This window comes from Ciconia boyciana, chromosome 10 (genome assembly GCF_034638445.1).
Source record: "Ciconia boyciana chromosome 10, ASM3463844v1, whole genome shotgun sequence".
NCBI classification, from domain to species: Eukaryota; Metazoa; Chordata; class Aves; order Ciconiiformes; family Ciconiidae; genus Ciconia; species Ciconia boyciana.
In genome coordinates, this window is record NC_132943.1 from 22679759 (window position 1) to 22693619 (window position 13861).

At 40.4% G+C, this 13861-nt stretch overlaps 1 protein-coding gene across 1 annotated transcript in view; it reads right to left on the bottom strand.

Moving 5' to 3' along the window:
* Nucleotides 1-13861, bottom strand: part of ABCB11 (ATP binding cassette subfamily B member 11) — a 46252-nt gene that overhangs the window by 1673 nt on the left and 30718 nt on the right. Inside the window, exons 20-26 of the mRNA XM_072874138.1 lie at nt 10195-10299; nt 9935-10096; nt 7572-7775; nt 4221-4462; nt 3951-4107; nt 2736-2933; nt 1729-1935 (exon numbers count right to left, since the gene is read on the bottom strand). Of these exons, the coding sequence (XP_072730239.1) occupies nt 1729-1935; nt 2736-2933; nt 3951-4107; nt 4221-4462; nt 7572-7775; nt 9935-10096; nt 10195-10299 (1275 nt within the window). The remainder of the gene's footprint in view (nt 1-1728; nt 1936-2735; nt 2934-3950; nt 4108-4220; nt 4463-7571; nt 7776-9934; nt 10097-10194; nt 10300-13861) is intronic.

The window sequence follows — 13861 nt, forward strand, 5'->3', positions numbered from 1 at the left end:
AGCCTTTGACACTGTTTCCCACAGCATTCTCCTGGAGAAACTGGCTGCTCATGGCTTGGAGGGGCATGCTCTTTGCTGGGTAAAGAACTGGCTGGATGGCTGGGCCCAAAGAGTTGTGGTGAATGGAGTTTACTCCAGTTGGCGGCCGGTCACAAGTGGTGTTCCCCAAGGCTCAGTATTGGGGCCAGTTCTGTTTAATATCTGTATCAGTGATCTGGACGAAGGGATCGAGTGCACCCTCAGTAAGTTTGCAGATGACACCAAGTTGTGCGGGAGTGTTGATCTGCTTGAGGGGAGGAAGGCTCTGCAGAGGGATCTGGACAGGCTGGATCGATGGGCTGGGGCCAACTGTATGAGGTTCAACAAGGCCAAGTGCCGGGTCCTGCACTTGGGTCACAGCAACCCCATGCAACGTGACAGGCTTGGGGAAGAGTGGCTGGAAAGCTGCCTGGCAGAAAAGGACCTGGGAGTGTTGGTTGACACCTGGCTGAATGTGAGCCAGCAGTGTGCCTAGGTGGCCAAGGTGGCCAACAGCATCCTGGCTTGTATCAGGAATAGTGTGGCCAGCAGGACTAGGGAGGTGATCGTCCCCCCGTACTCGGCACTGGTGAGGCCACACCTCAAGTACTGTGTTCAGTTTTGGGCCTGTCACTGCAAGAAAGACATCGAGGTGCTGGAGCGTGTCCAGAGAAGGGCAGTGAAGCTGGTGAAGGGTCTAGAGCAGAAGCCTTATGAGGAGCAGCTGAGGGAACTGGGATTGTTTAGTCTGGAGAAAAGGAGGCTGAGGGGAGACCTTATCGCTGTCTACAACTACCTGGAAAGGAGGTTGTAGAGAGGTGGGGGTCGGTCTCTTCTCCTAGGTAACTAGTGATAGGACGAGAGGAAATGGCCTCAAGTTGCGCCAGGGGAGGTTTAGCCTGGATATTAGGAAATTTTACTTCACCGAAAGGGTTGTCAAGCATTGGAACAGGCTGCCCGGGGGAGTGGTTGAGTCACCATCCCTGAGGGTATTTAAAGACAAGTAGATGTGGTGCTTAGGGACATGGTTTAGTGGTGGACTTGTCAGTGCTAAGTTAACGGTTGGACTTGATGATTTTAAAGGTCTTTTCTAACCTAAATCATTCTATGATTCTAAATCCCACCCACCCACCCCCCCTGATTCTGGAGAAGAGGCTAAAAGTGACTTAAGGGCTTTCTGGATAAGTGTGTTGTTTGGGTGCCTAAATTGTATCCAGACCTTTTATGTTATTCTGATTTAGATTTATATCATTTCAGTGCATTTAAATACTTAAGTACATGTAAGCAGCCAGCTTCAACTGTTTTTGTCTAAGTATCATGCCCTAGTCACAAGACAACTCTCCCACAGTTGGGAACAGGTTTTATATTTCCTGACTCAGTGTAACGCTTTGATGCTGAACTGTGCTGCTTCTTTCTTGTCCATGGCTTTGAAAAATCTTCCCTTTTCTCCTAGTTCAGAGTTGTAACTGCTGGTTTCAGTTTTACAAATATTGTCCTACTGCGTAAAAATCCAGTAGCAACTCACGCCCAAACTCTCAGGAACATAACGAACGGTCATGACACCCTCTTTGCTCCTACTGTTACAGCTGTACAAGTAAATAAAATGTATACGTGTGTGGCAACTTTAACTTGGTTTGGAGCAGCTTCCGCTGCAATGAACACCGAGCAGCCTATCTGTAGTTCCACAGCCAAGGCCTCACGGGTACTTACATCAGGCAGTGACATGACAAAATCATGCAGCTGAGCCTTCTGGGCCGCTTCTATGACTTTTTCCATCATCGCCTCTTTGGTGTTACTGCCATATTTGATATTATCAGCAATGCTGCAGTCAAATAGCACAGGCTCCTGGGACACTATTCCAATTTTTGATCTAAGAAATTGTACATTTATTTTCTTGGTGTCGTGTCCATCTATTAACTACCAGGAAATAGGAGAAAACTTGAAACATCATTCCAAAACAATAGCCTGCAAAACGCAAATAGTTTATAGCAAAACTAAATTAATTAGCTGTATTACTAAAATGCAAACACAACTGATTTAAAGTGATTTGAAGAATCTGCTTATATTTTACTCCTTTGTGCATGATGTGTATTTTCTGGGTACGTCTGTGATGCAGCCAAATGCTAGACCTTAAACTTAAGTTCAAGTGAACTATTTAATTGCTTAAGGTTAGATGATCACTATGCCACTATCACCACACTTATTTTTTTCCAAAGGAAGAGAAATCAAACTAGATGGTTAAGTATTTACATGAGGAAAAGCTATAGAAGCTTTTTAGGCTACCAGTAACTGAATAACTGGAAGTTAAATCTAGACAAATTCAACCTGCAAAGAAGCTGCATGTTGAACCTATATGTTTAGGGATGTTCCAGACTCTTTGTTGCTCTGTTCAGACTTGATTTTTGCTTGTGCTCCCACAATGTATGCCACACATTATGTGTTTCATACAGGAGCTACCAAGGTGAATGTCTATGGCCTACGTAATGCACGAGGATACACCTGAGGCTTGTAGTGTTCTGATCTTGCCTGAATACGTCTGAGATGATACTCAGGAATTGTCTGAACAGACCACATTTGCTCAAGAAGGAGCTGAAGCCCCAAGCTGCATATGTACGTGCTGCATATGCGCTGCTAGGCTGCACAGTAGGACACATTCAGAAGAGTCCTTGCAGCACTGCTGAAAACAACAGCACACAAACCATGTTTTCTTTGCTTACCACACTTCCTTTCTCAGGGTCATAGAAACGTTCCAGAAGCTGGACACTGGTGCTCTTACCACAACCGCTACTTCCAACAAATGCCAAAGTCTGTCCACGCTTAACAGCTACAGAGAGTCCTTTCAGGACCTGAATATCAGGCCGAGAAGGGTATGTGAATTTACAGTTAAGAAATTCAATGCTTCCCTTGAAATCATCCTGGTGAAAAAAAATGAGAAAGATGCTACAATGAGCTCGAGCTCAAAACAGAGTTGTAAAGTACAAAGTAATTCTTCCTCAAATTCCATTCTTGCATCTCTTACTTAAAATACAACATTAGTGCTTGTGAAATGAGCCCAGAAACAGGGACAAAAACCGTACTGGAGTAGCTGTTCTAGAGGTGAAGCCATTAGCCATAACACTATTGCTCTGCTTATACTTCCCCATACTGCACTGATCAGAGGCACCAATTGGAAATAGGATTGCCTTGCAAATGGGTAAGGTTTTTTATTTGTGTAAATTTGGTGATAGTCCAAATACATTTGTGCAAAAAGCTGGATTGGTAAAAAAATAAAATCAATTGAACTTCATAACGTTAAAACAATAGATGAATTCAGGTCAGTTTTCCCAGAACTCTTTGAAAACTCTTTTACAAAACTCTGAAGGGAATCAAGATACTTTATTTTCATGGTTTGAAGCAAAATACTTAATGTATTTAGTTCATAACAATTATTTCAAGTTTCCGTTTCATTCAGAAAAAATAAGTTAAATGGAAAATAAACTATCATCTGAATTTTCTGGGTCTGACTTTTCAGTTCACCAAAACCTGAGCATTTTCATTTTGTCTGACTCAAAGATGATTCGCCTCCTCATGAACACCCCCAACATTTTGATGTGAATGGAAAAAAGCCTCCATTATAAGCTAACGATAGTCAGGTTTCTGTGTGAACTGTAGAGCAGAAGGAAAAATCATGCTATTCTGTGAGTCATCCAAATTGGTCCTGTTCCGATTGCCGGGAGTTTTACACTGACAAATTCCTAATAGCTGCACTGTATTACTCTTGCTGTCTAGTACAGAGCTCGCTGCTTCCAAAAGAGCAAAGACAAGTAACAATTATACAATCAGCATAACCTTCTTGTAAAGCAGCGATCCTCATTGACTTATAAATCGTTAGTGCAACTTCAATGCTTAGCTTGAGCTGAATGACATCACAAATTACTCGTCTCCGCTCTTACCCATTTTTCCCCTTTTTCACTGTAAACACTGATTTTAGGAAGCCGATCAACCAGTTGAAAAAAGCGTGCAGCAGATGTTTTGGCTTTGGCATAGTTTGGGGTATAGGAAGAAGCTCTTCCCAAAGCAGTTCCACTGGTCACAACAGCAGAGATCACCCTGCAGGGAAGGGGGACACAGTCATTCTTGGGAAGCCATCAGGAAACTGCATACTACACCGAGACCAGCGCTTCTGGAGAGGAGCCTGTTTCTGGCTCCAGGCAGGCTCTCACCTGAACACAAAGCTGTAATGGAGTCCTTCAGTGTCAACTAGAAACCCTCCATATCTGTAAGAGACAGCGTTGGCAATGAACACTATGCTCTGGGCAAAGCCAAAGCAGAGTCCGTAAACATGTGCTTTTTTGATTGCAGCTCTATAGGGCATATCCAGGTGCTTCTCAAAACTGTTGATAAACATTTTCTCTTTCCCTATCCCAGATACAGTCCTGATATTAGAGAGGGCTTCACTGGAAATCTGGAGGAGAAAAAAAAAAAAAAGAATATGGGAAAAGGCTTCTAATTTTTACTTTTTTTACTTGGAAAAGTAGAGTATGCTCTTTCACAAATGCATGATTCTTTCATGAACACAGGGCACTAATGCCATATATAAATTGATTCAGATATGATACAGACTGGCCCAAATATAAGCCAACCTGAAGAGAAGCTTTCCTACAAGCAATTATCTACTAACATCCTCAATAGTAATGCTGTCTGCTCCACTAGAGCTAAGTTACTGTAAGCATACTTAGGAAATTGGACACGTGCTCTCACTTGTGACTTATTTCACATAATGTGAATAAATGGGACATCCACAAAAGCAAAAATGGTTTTAGGAACACTGTTATTTCCTTGATTGCATGAATTTATTAATTAAAGATGTTTATTTCAATTATTTTATTTGCTTTACTTACAGCAATAGTCAGAGAAAGAGTTAGAAGGGATGCTATACCCAACTTCAGTTTCATAAATTAAAACCACTTGAATGTACTACGTTTCCTCACTTGCTCACCCTCCCTCTTTCTCTTGTTTATGTCCAAAAAGCCTGATGAGATGGAACATATAAATGGAGGGTGACACCTTGATTCCTCTAACATCAGTGACACAATTTCCAGGATTTTGACCTTGTACATAGGCAAAGAGTAAGCAAATGCTTGGCTATGTACATAGAAAAATGCAACACAGGAAATTATGAGATAATCCCCATGGAAACTTCTCTGGATCTTTAAGGCTTTATATTGTGCTTTGTTGCCAGTCAGAATTTGGGTTTCTGTCCCCAAAAAAGAGGACTACAGTTTAATCTATAGAAGTAATTGACAGTTCCATCCTAATTTCACCCTACTTATCTGAAGTAATTTTATTAAGAAATTGGATTAAATGCTGTAGTTTGCTTGGACTTTGATAGTAACTTCATAGCGTGACGCTTTCCTTTGGGAAGCAATAGTCTGGTATATGGTTTATGAATGTTTTCAGCACGTAGGATGGGATCTGAATATAAATCATTAAAAATATTCCATCCAATTTCAGGGGTTTTTTCCTGGCCAAAATTAAGAGTCGAATCTCTTGCATTATCATATAATGTGAAGGAGCAGATAAGTAGGTACTGTGAATTGAATTGTTCAGACTGTGCTTTTCCGTGTTTAGCATGGCTGATGAGGAATCACTGTGGAAGAATTCAGAGTGTTTAGCATGGCTGATGAGGAATCACTGTGGAAGAATTCAGAGTGTTTAGCATTTGGATGCAGTGCTGGCAAAGAAATTAGAAAATAACACCAGACACAATCAGTCATCACCAAAACTGCTGAAACATTGAGTGCCCTTTCATCCCAGCCTCTGGGTCATTCTGTTGAATAAAAGCTGATGCCTTGACTCATTAGTGAAGTTTCTCACCTTGTCAAAACAGTGTTTTGATTTATCACTTTTTGTAAATAATTAAACCATTCTGAATGTGGGCAATTGCTCAGGTCTTAATTCTTCCTTGGCTTTCTGGAATTGAAGATTGTTCTAACAGCACTCAACAGTGGCCCGTATTCATTTGTTTAGTGATACCAAAGTCAAGTGATATTAATTCACGTAATACCTTTTGTGCATTTAAAGAAAAAATAAATTTCCAGAAGTCTGCATGTGTAGGTAGTCAACATGATTGTTTTAAGCTCTATGCACCCAGTCACGACATGCTTCTTTAAATCACACACAGAAATGGGAACTGGGAGCTGAAGATTTGCTTCTTCAAAAGTCAAAAAGGTGAGCTAGCTGCAGTGGGCAATGGGAAAGAAACAGCCCGTAGATGCAGAGCTGAACAGGGCAAAGGGCTCCAGTCCATGTGTTTGCTGCACAGATTAAGGTCAAGAGGAGGCTGAAGATAGTTGGCTGAGAGCTCAGATGGGTGGAGGGAAGGTTCAGATGGGGCAGGGTGGAAGGTGGGATGGGTAAGAGGTTTGGTGGGCAGGACTTTAATATAGGAAGAAGGAGGATTGAAGGAGTTGAAACTCTGCAAGAGTCATTTTAGGACGGGCTAAAGTAGCTCTGCAGAAGGAAAATCTCTGAGGCTCTGAGAGGGCCTGCAAAGCATACTTTTTCTGACACTAGAAATATGGCAGCCTAAAGCGGGGCAGAAGGCTCAGGCATTACTCTGAGCAGGGTAACCTGAGGTAGTCTTCCTGCTCAGCCAGTGCAAACTTCATAAAGCTATTCTCAGCCTTGTGCGAACTACGTAAACCTATTCTCAGCCTTCGAGGTGGGGCAGTTCGCAGCATCTTGCAGCCAATGGAGCATGGGGTGCTGCTAACTATGATACTGGAGTTAGAGTAACAAGGAGGAGGGCTTTAGCCAGGGGTCACTGAACACTGGATGCATTCTTTCCAAGGAAATGGAATTCCTTCCTCATGTCCCATGCTGGTTGGTTTAATACCCACACAGGTATGTTTTCACCATGGAGCAAAATTATTTAAAAAGTATTATGAGGAAGTGCTATGTCTCCTGTTACAAATTAACAGAAAAAGGGTTAATGCTTATCTGAATTTAAAAAAAATAAAGATTTATATACTAGCTGAGAAATGAGAATTGATAGAATTTTGACCCTTAAAATTCATACATAAAAATAAAATTATGCCTGTGATCCAGCAGCACATGTTGATGGAGAAGCTGATAAGCTAGTAGGGCCCACTGAAGGAACAGTTCTGCTCTCTCTAAAAGCCACGTACTGACCTGTGGTTCACTGCTGAATTCTCAGATGTGAGGATTTCTAAGTAAACAAGTGTCACTGCTTTCTGAGGACAGCAGAATCACAGGGCATCAACAAATGGGTATTTAAATAAAACCCAACAAAGTGAAACAGGCTGCTGAGAGATCTGTGTCTACCAATTAGGTCCAATAACTTCTGAAAAGTCAGTCACATTCCATGCTGGAAGTGCTTTTCTAGTTAGGGAGTTCGCAATGGTGTTTCAATGGCTTGACAAGCTGAAAGATTACAACTTATTTGCAAAACATTGCCAGTTTCATTACATTTGAATTACTGATGGTCCCAAATGCCTGATTTCTCAACTACCCGTGACTGAAAATATAAATTAGTTTTTAAATAATATTACCCGTCCAGTAGCTTCCAGCGCTTTCTTGTCCTGAGAGGCGAATCCTGTCAGCATTTTAGCCTGCACAGCTCCAGATAAGGCCAAAAATGGCAGGAAACACAGTATAACTAAACTCAGTTTCCAGCTGAAGTAGAAAGCAATGATCATGGCTACCCCAATGTTGGTAAAGGAATTGACAATCATTCCTATCTGCGATCCAGTTGCCTTCAAAGAAAAGAAACAGATGATTGACTTGTACTCCAAGAGTAACTTCAATAATCTTTAAATAAATTTTCCTATAAAACTTCTTTAGAAAAATCTAAATGATATTAAAATATCATAAGGCACCAAAGGCTGCTGACCGCACTGGAATGTAGGCAGTTTGGATATACTGTTTCCAGTTAATTGTATCAAGAGAAGGACTGCAAATCTCCAATATTCCTTTCACCCACCAAACTTTCCAATGAGACCTCCGAAAATTGTTTCTAATGGTTGTAAGAAAGATAATCTAACTATTGAAATTGGTTCCCTGGGGAATCCGAATACTCTGTTTAGCCCGTATGTTTATCCATCTAGATTTAAATAATAAACAGAACACTTTTGCAACTTAACTATTAACAACAAAGTCTCAGCTGTGCTAAAATCATTAAGAAACTGAGAAGTCAGTAAGAAACAGATAAGTAAATCACTGAGAAAGGATGAATTAAAGTTGCATTTCTGCCTGTCTCTTTATTAAGGAAAAATTTTAAATATGCCTTTGACATCACCTTTATTGAATGCATTCATCTTCTCCTTATGTACTTCGAGAACACTATTCTTTGTAATAAACTTGATTTATTTACTCAAAAGTTATTTTCTTTCATAGCAGTAAACAGCAGTCCTAGATAGGAACTAGGTTGCTATGTATTAGAAAAAAAATATACATTTGAGATCCTTGATCATTTTCAGTCAAATTCATTTGCAGGATGTGAACTTGCAGCACGAAATGCTCATCATCTACTCCTCCTCTGACCTGCAGCAATAGGGCAAGGTGCCTCGGGCCTGGCCACAGTGGAAGATACACCTCCCAGCTCTGCAGAGGCTACCAAAAGGAGCAGCCGTAGGGCTGCTCTTATCTGGACCCTGCAGCTCTAACACTCCCCTCGCACTCCAAGAGTCCACTTCTTACTCCTGGTGCAGATGTAGACATTTTCAGACCCTGGACACTTGCATGCATCTTCTCACCTTCAGCTCACTCTGCTATAGCAGCAGTTGTCTAAGCTCTGTGTCAGGCAGTGAAAGGCAGAGGACACTGCTGCTCAAGTAGCTCTGTTTTTTTCCCCCTGGAGCTGCGGGTTGAATGGCTGTGCCCCACTGCTGTACATGTGCTTAGAACAAAGATGTCCCTTAGGAGGCTATTAAATGGTTCAGTCAGTGTTTTACAAGTTTGTTTATTTCCATGAAAATATGCCCTGTAAGTGCCTGTAAGGGCTGAAGAGGTTTGCAGCTGGTTTCTCTGATTCTGTAGAAATTGCTGCTGACAGGAATTTGGGGAACCTCTTCTCCCATTTGTCTTTTAAATTCTTAAAACCTCCATTAATAGTTTTTAAAAAATAACCCACCATCTTCAGTCAAGCTGAAACAGGACAATTTTTGTAACAAAGAAATCTGTATGTTTCCTTCTTCATTTCTAGAAAATTGCTTGCATTGGAGCCAAGTAAAAGGGCATCTGACTCACTTCTACCAAAGCATCAGTTCAGATAGGTAACATTTATAGCTCATCATGATTTAACCCTCACCCACTAAGGAATACAACGCATGGAGTTAGTGGTTCACTTTCCCAAATAATAAGTCACCCTGAAACTGGCTGCATGAGTCCCCAGCTGGAGCACCAGCCAGTACTGTAAACCGTTTTTTCAAGTGGACTGTCAGTTTAAATCAAAACTGTCACAACAAGCACAATATCATGCTGAAAACTTGAAAACATGATTAGTGATGAATGTCACTAAAATACTAGTCTGACGTGTTTTTGAAATAAACACTTCAGCATTGTGGCAAAAAGCTAATTCATCTCCAGAAAAAAGAAATTGGAACTTTTGCACTGGATGCTCCTTCCCATTCCATTGATGGTTGGTATTTTATTTATTTTTGTGTTCTTGTTCTGGTAATACAGGCAGGAATAATGGGCAGTAAATTGTGACCCTATTTGTGCTTTGAAGTAAATACAGTGATAATAGTTCCACATTGACAGTCTATGATAAATAGAAATAGCTTAACTGACTGACCAAGGACTGATCTCCACTGACCTTGCTGGTTGCAAGCTAGCTAATTTCTGTGACAATGTGCCAAAATAGGCCTTCAATCAGTGCTTATAGTAAAATGATTCTTAAGCTACCAGGTCTTACCCCTTGGACCTGTGAAGCATCTGTTGCAAGTCTTGTAGTCAAAGCACCAGGGCTGTTCTTCCGGTCATCAAACCAACCAATGTCTTGCCCTAGCATAGCCTGGAAACCAATTTTCCTTAACCGTCTTGTAAGCAGCTCACCAGACTTGGCAAAGGTGTATCCCTGGGGTGCATAAGAATAAATACAAATATTGTACAGAAAGAGATACCCACAGAGTAAGGGATCAGAAACAAAATTTACCCACATTGGACTGCTATTACCTGTAGAAACTGTGTGAAAAATGAAATAATTCCAACAAAGACAAAGAGCAGGCAGACACCATTGATCTGGAGTCCTCGTTCTTCTTCATCAAGAATGGAGAAGGTCTTTGAAAAAAATGGGTGGCATCGTATTAGAGGTGTCAGTTTTGCTGTGTGTGAAGTTTATTCATGACTCCCTATTGCCAAGTGCAGAAGCCCACCCTAGAACCAAAGCCAGAACACAGAGCTTGCCCTCACCCCTTGCAAAGGCCTGATTCCTTATTTTTCCTAAGGTGAGCCTGGGTACAACATAATGCTTTTTACTCCTGTTAAACAACAAGTTTATTATACTCGGTGCCTGCTCATACTGCTATTACTTGTTGCCCATCCCTAGTTATAATTCATCAATCATCCCCCCACTTTAAACAAGATCCAGTGTGAGAAACAGAGAATAGCAATGAAATAAATAGCATAGCAACAAAGCAACAGTACAGTAGCTCCCTCACCTCCTCTCTAATCTATGCCAATTCCAATTGCAACTTTATTGGGCCATACAAAATGAAGTCTGTGCAAATAATTATACCCTAGCATGACTCTCCTTGCACAACAGTAATGGATCTATAATTGCTATAGGTGGGCTTCAAGAGGAACCTATTGTCTTGTACTGAAGGAGTGTGGACACAAGCTATTTGCTTACTGCTGGGTACTTGAGAAAAAGCGTTAGTGCTTCAAGTAGAGCCCCTCCACCCCATTCTGCTCCAGTCTCCATGGTATTTTCTTTTTATCTCTTGTTCTTAATATCTGGTCTTTTTCAACACCTGCCAGCGTTACTGGCTGCTACTGAAGTAGTGGTCTAAATCTAAGTAGCCATCCTTTAGCAATTCCTTTCAGTCTCAGTCACAGGAGTTGATATGTAGGTCAGTTAACCTACCTGAAGTTGTTAAACTACTTCTGCTACTTGCAGGTATAAGCCACAGCTCATGTTTGTAGTTCTCCACTAACCTTAAATTAATTCTAATTTGATTTCACAGGTAAAAATTACTATAAATCGACTAATCTCTCAACCTGTTATCTGTAAGATGTAATAAAAAAATAACTTGTGCATTTGACATATCAAAACCAGATTAAATTCTTCTAGGTAAGTATTTAACAGTAGAAAGAGAAGAAGGAATTTTCATTACAGCTGCAAAATATAAAAATTCCACAAAAATAAACTTAAGTACTAGTCTTAAAAGGTCAACCCAAGTTATTTACGGTTCAAAGTGAGCTATGCATCAAAGTAACAGGGAGGAATTAGAGCATGAATTTGAGAAAAAGAAATAGCTGTTCTCTGGTGGGAATTCCACTTCAAGTATTTTAACTTTGTACATCAGTATGTTGGCAACAAAATAAATCCTGCAAAATCCAAAATGATACTATCAGAACGGCACTTAGTGTTTAAAGCTAAGAGCTGTTCCAATGCCATGCTGTCTTATCAGTAGCAAGGCATATTACTTTCTCAGATTGATCTTTGTTTTAAAAAAAAAATCACCAGGTATGTTTTGATCTGTCATAATAAGATCAAAACATATAATGGTCTGCTGCTGGTCCTATCCCTTAATGAAATCCACTGTACATTCAGTAATTCACATTTGATCTTGAATTGAACAGGCTGTGAGCAGATTTCATCAATCTTTGTAACTTGTGTATCTAGAAAAGATACCACTGGTTTTTGTTTGTTTGGTTTTTTGGTTTTCTTTTTCTGTAGAATATATACTAGTTAAACACTTGGACTGAATGAGCTACAAGGTGAACTCAGTGCATGCATAAACTGTGTCCTACGAGGATTCTGGATTTTAGAATTGCTTTGATGGTATTTTCTGTATCATCATGGTATTCAATATCTAGACATGAATGGGAAAATGCACTTCATAGGAGGGGTCATGCCACATGCATAGCTAACCTAAAACATAGCTGGGGAATAACTAACTACTCATCATTGTGAACATTTGTTAATATGTATGTCGTGTTAATTACAGTGTTGTGGTACTTTTTCATGTTAAAAAACATCAGCAAAATCTCTGTTGAAATGAATAGGAATTCTAATGAGTAAAACTAATAAACAGTATGATAAACAGAGTGTGTGATGGATCATAATAAATATACCATTGTGCACTGGGATGAAAAACACTACTCTCCAGAGATGCTGATGGCTTTTTCACAAGTGATTTGCATGCTGTCTCTGCACAGTCACCCAGAAACACTGGGATGGCCCCATACATAGGTTGAACTTAACATTTTTTCTTTTCTTTGAAATATTTATCTCAAGTTGAATAAATAAATATCAAATACAAGACTGAGCTTTGACAAGAGAGATAAACACTTGCCCTAGGACCTACAGTAAGTCCCAGTAAGTATTTGTGCTTGTTAGAAATAAACTTTTATTCATTGCTTCTGTATGGCTAGATGGTAGGCAAGATTAAGTAGGAGTCTTAATTTCAAGAAAATCAAAGGCAACACAGTTCCTGATTTCGGGGAGGATGGATCCATATCCATGCTTATGAAAGATGCTCATGAAAAGGGAGAGCGCTGTAAGCCTTTGCTTTAATATTCTATCCATATCACCCACATTCAAAGTGGTTCCCCTACTTTCTTTTATGCAAGACATATGTTGTGAAAGGCCTTCCCAGTTCCTGGGGCTAGGCTCTCCATTGCTCCTAGATAAAGGCTGAGAGAACTGCAATGTCTGCAAGACACCTTGAGGGTGAGGGTTTCTGGTGAAGCCAGTTGTTGGTCAGTCTGGGATTCCTACTGCAAGCCCTAAATTCAAGGAAGCATCCCAGCTCCATAAAAGCAATGGGCTGAATTATGTGCTTACACTCTTCCTAAACTGAGAGCAATAGCACTTTATAGTCCTACAGAAGGAAATGTGGATAACATTCGTTGGGGAGAGATCTCTGTATTGCAAACAGAGGATTTCTTTTTCCCCGTGCAAATCTGTCCTGTAAAATTGAACTATCCCATTCTGAAGCTATCCTAACATGCTCAGCTATGGTTTTGACCCATGTTCTGGATTTAAAAAAATAATACTGATTACAGGAACATGTAGCATGGACAATAGCATCAGGTCTATAAAAAGAAAGAGTTGTTGCTGAAATGTCCATGTTCAGATTATACAAGTTTCAACAGTTTTAGCACAGACTATCTTTTATCTGGGGCCATGGGCTACATGCCCAATAGCAGTTGGAGCACATCTTCTAGTTGAGTTGCACTGGAAAGGATCCATTTCCCATACTCTGAGACAGTTCCACAGTGGGAACCAAAGCATAGTAAGAAGAAAATACTGAGAAATTTTTTCCAAAGGTACACTTCTGATCTGAACTGATCAGAAGACATATCCAGTACTATCCAGTTCTTCATTCACTTTTGGGGATTAATTTCTGAGAACCTTCAAGGCAGACTTTGCTAAATTTATCACATTTCATAGCTGTGGGGATTTTTCCCCTCACTTCCCCAGCATATTGGTCCCAGAGTACAAACCCACTTGTCTGTCACAACATCATTGCAGATACTCAGGCAGCTTAGAAAGCAGATGCATATTCCATCTGCCTGACTGCCTTGGCACCAGGCAGAAATGTTTTAAATTTATGAATAATGAAACATAGATGTTGGACTTTGCTCATGTTTGTTATGGCTTGTTTTTTTCTTG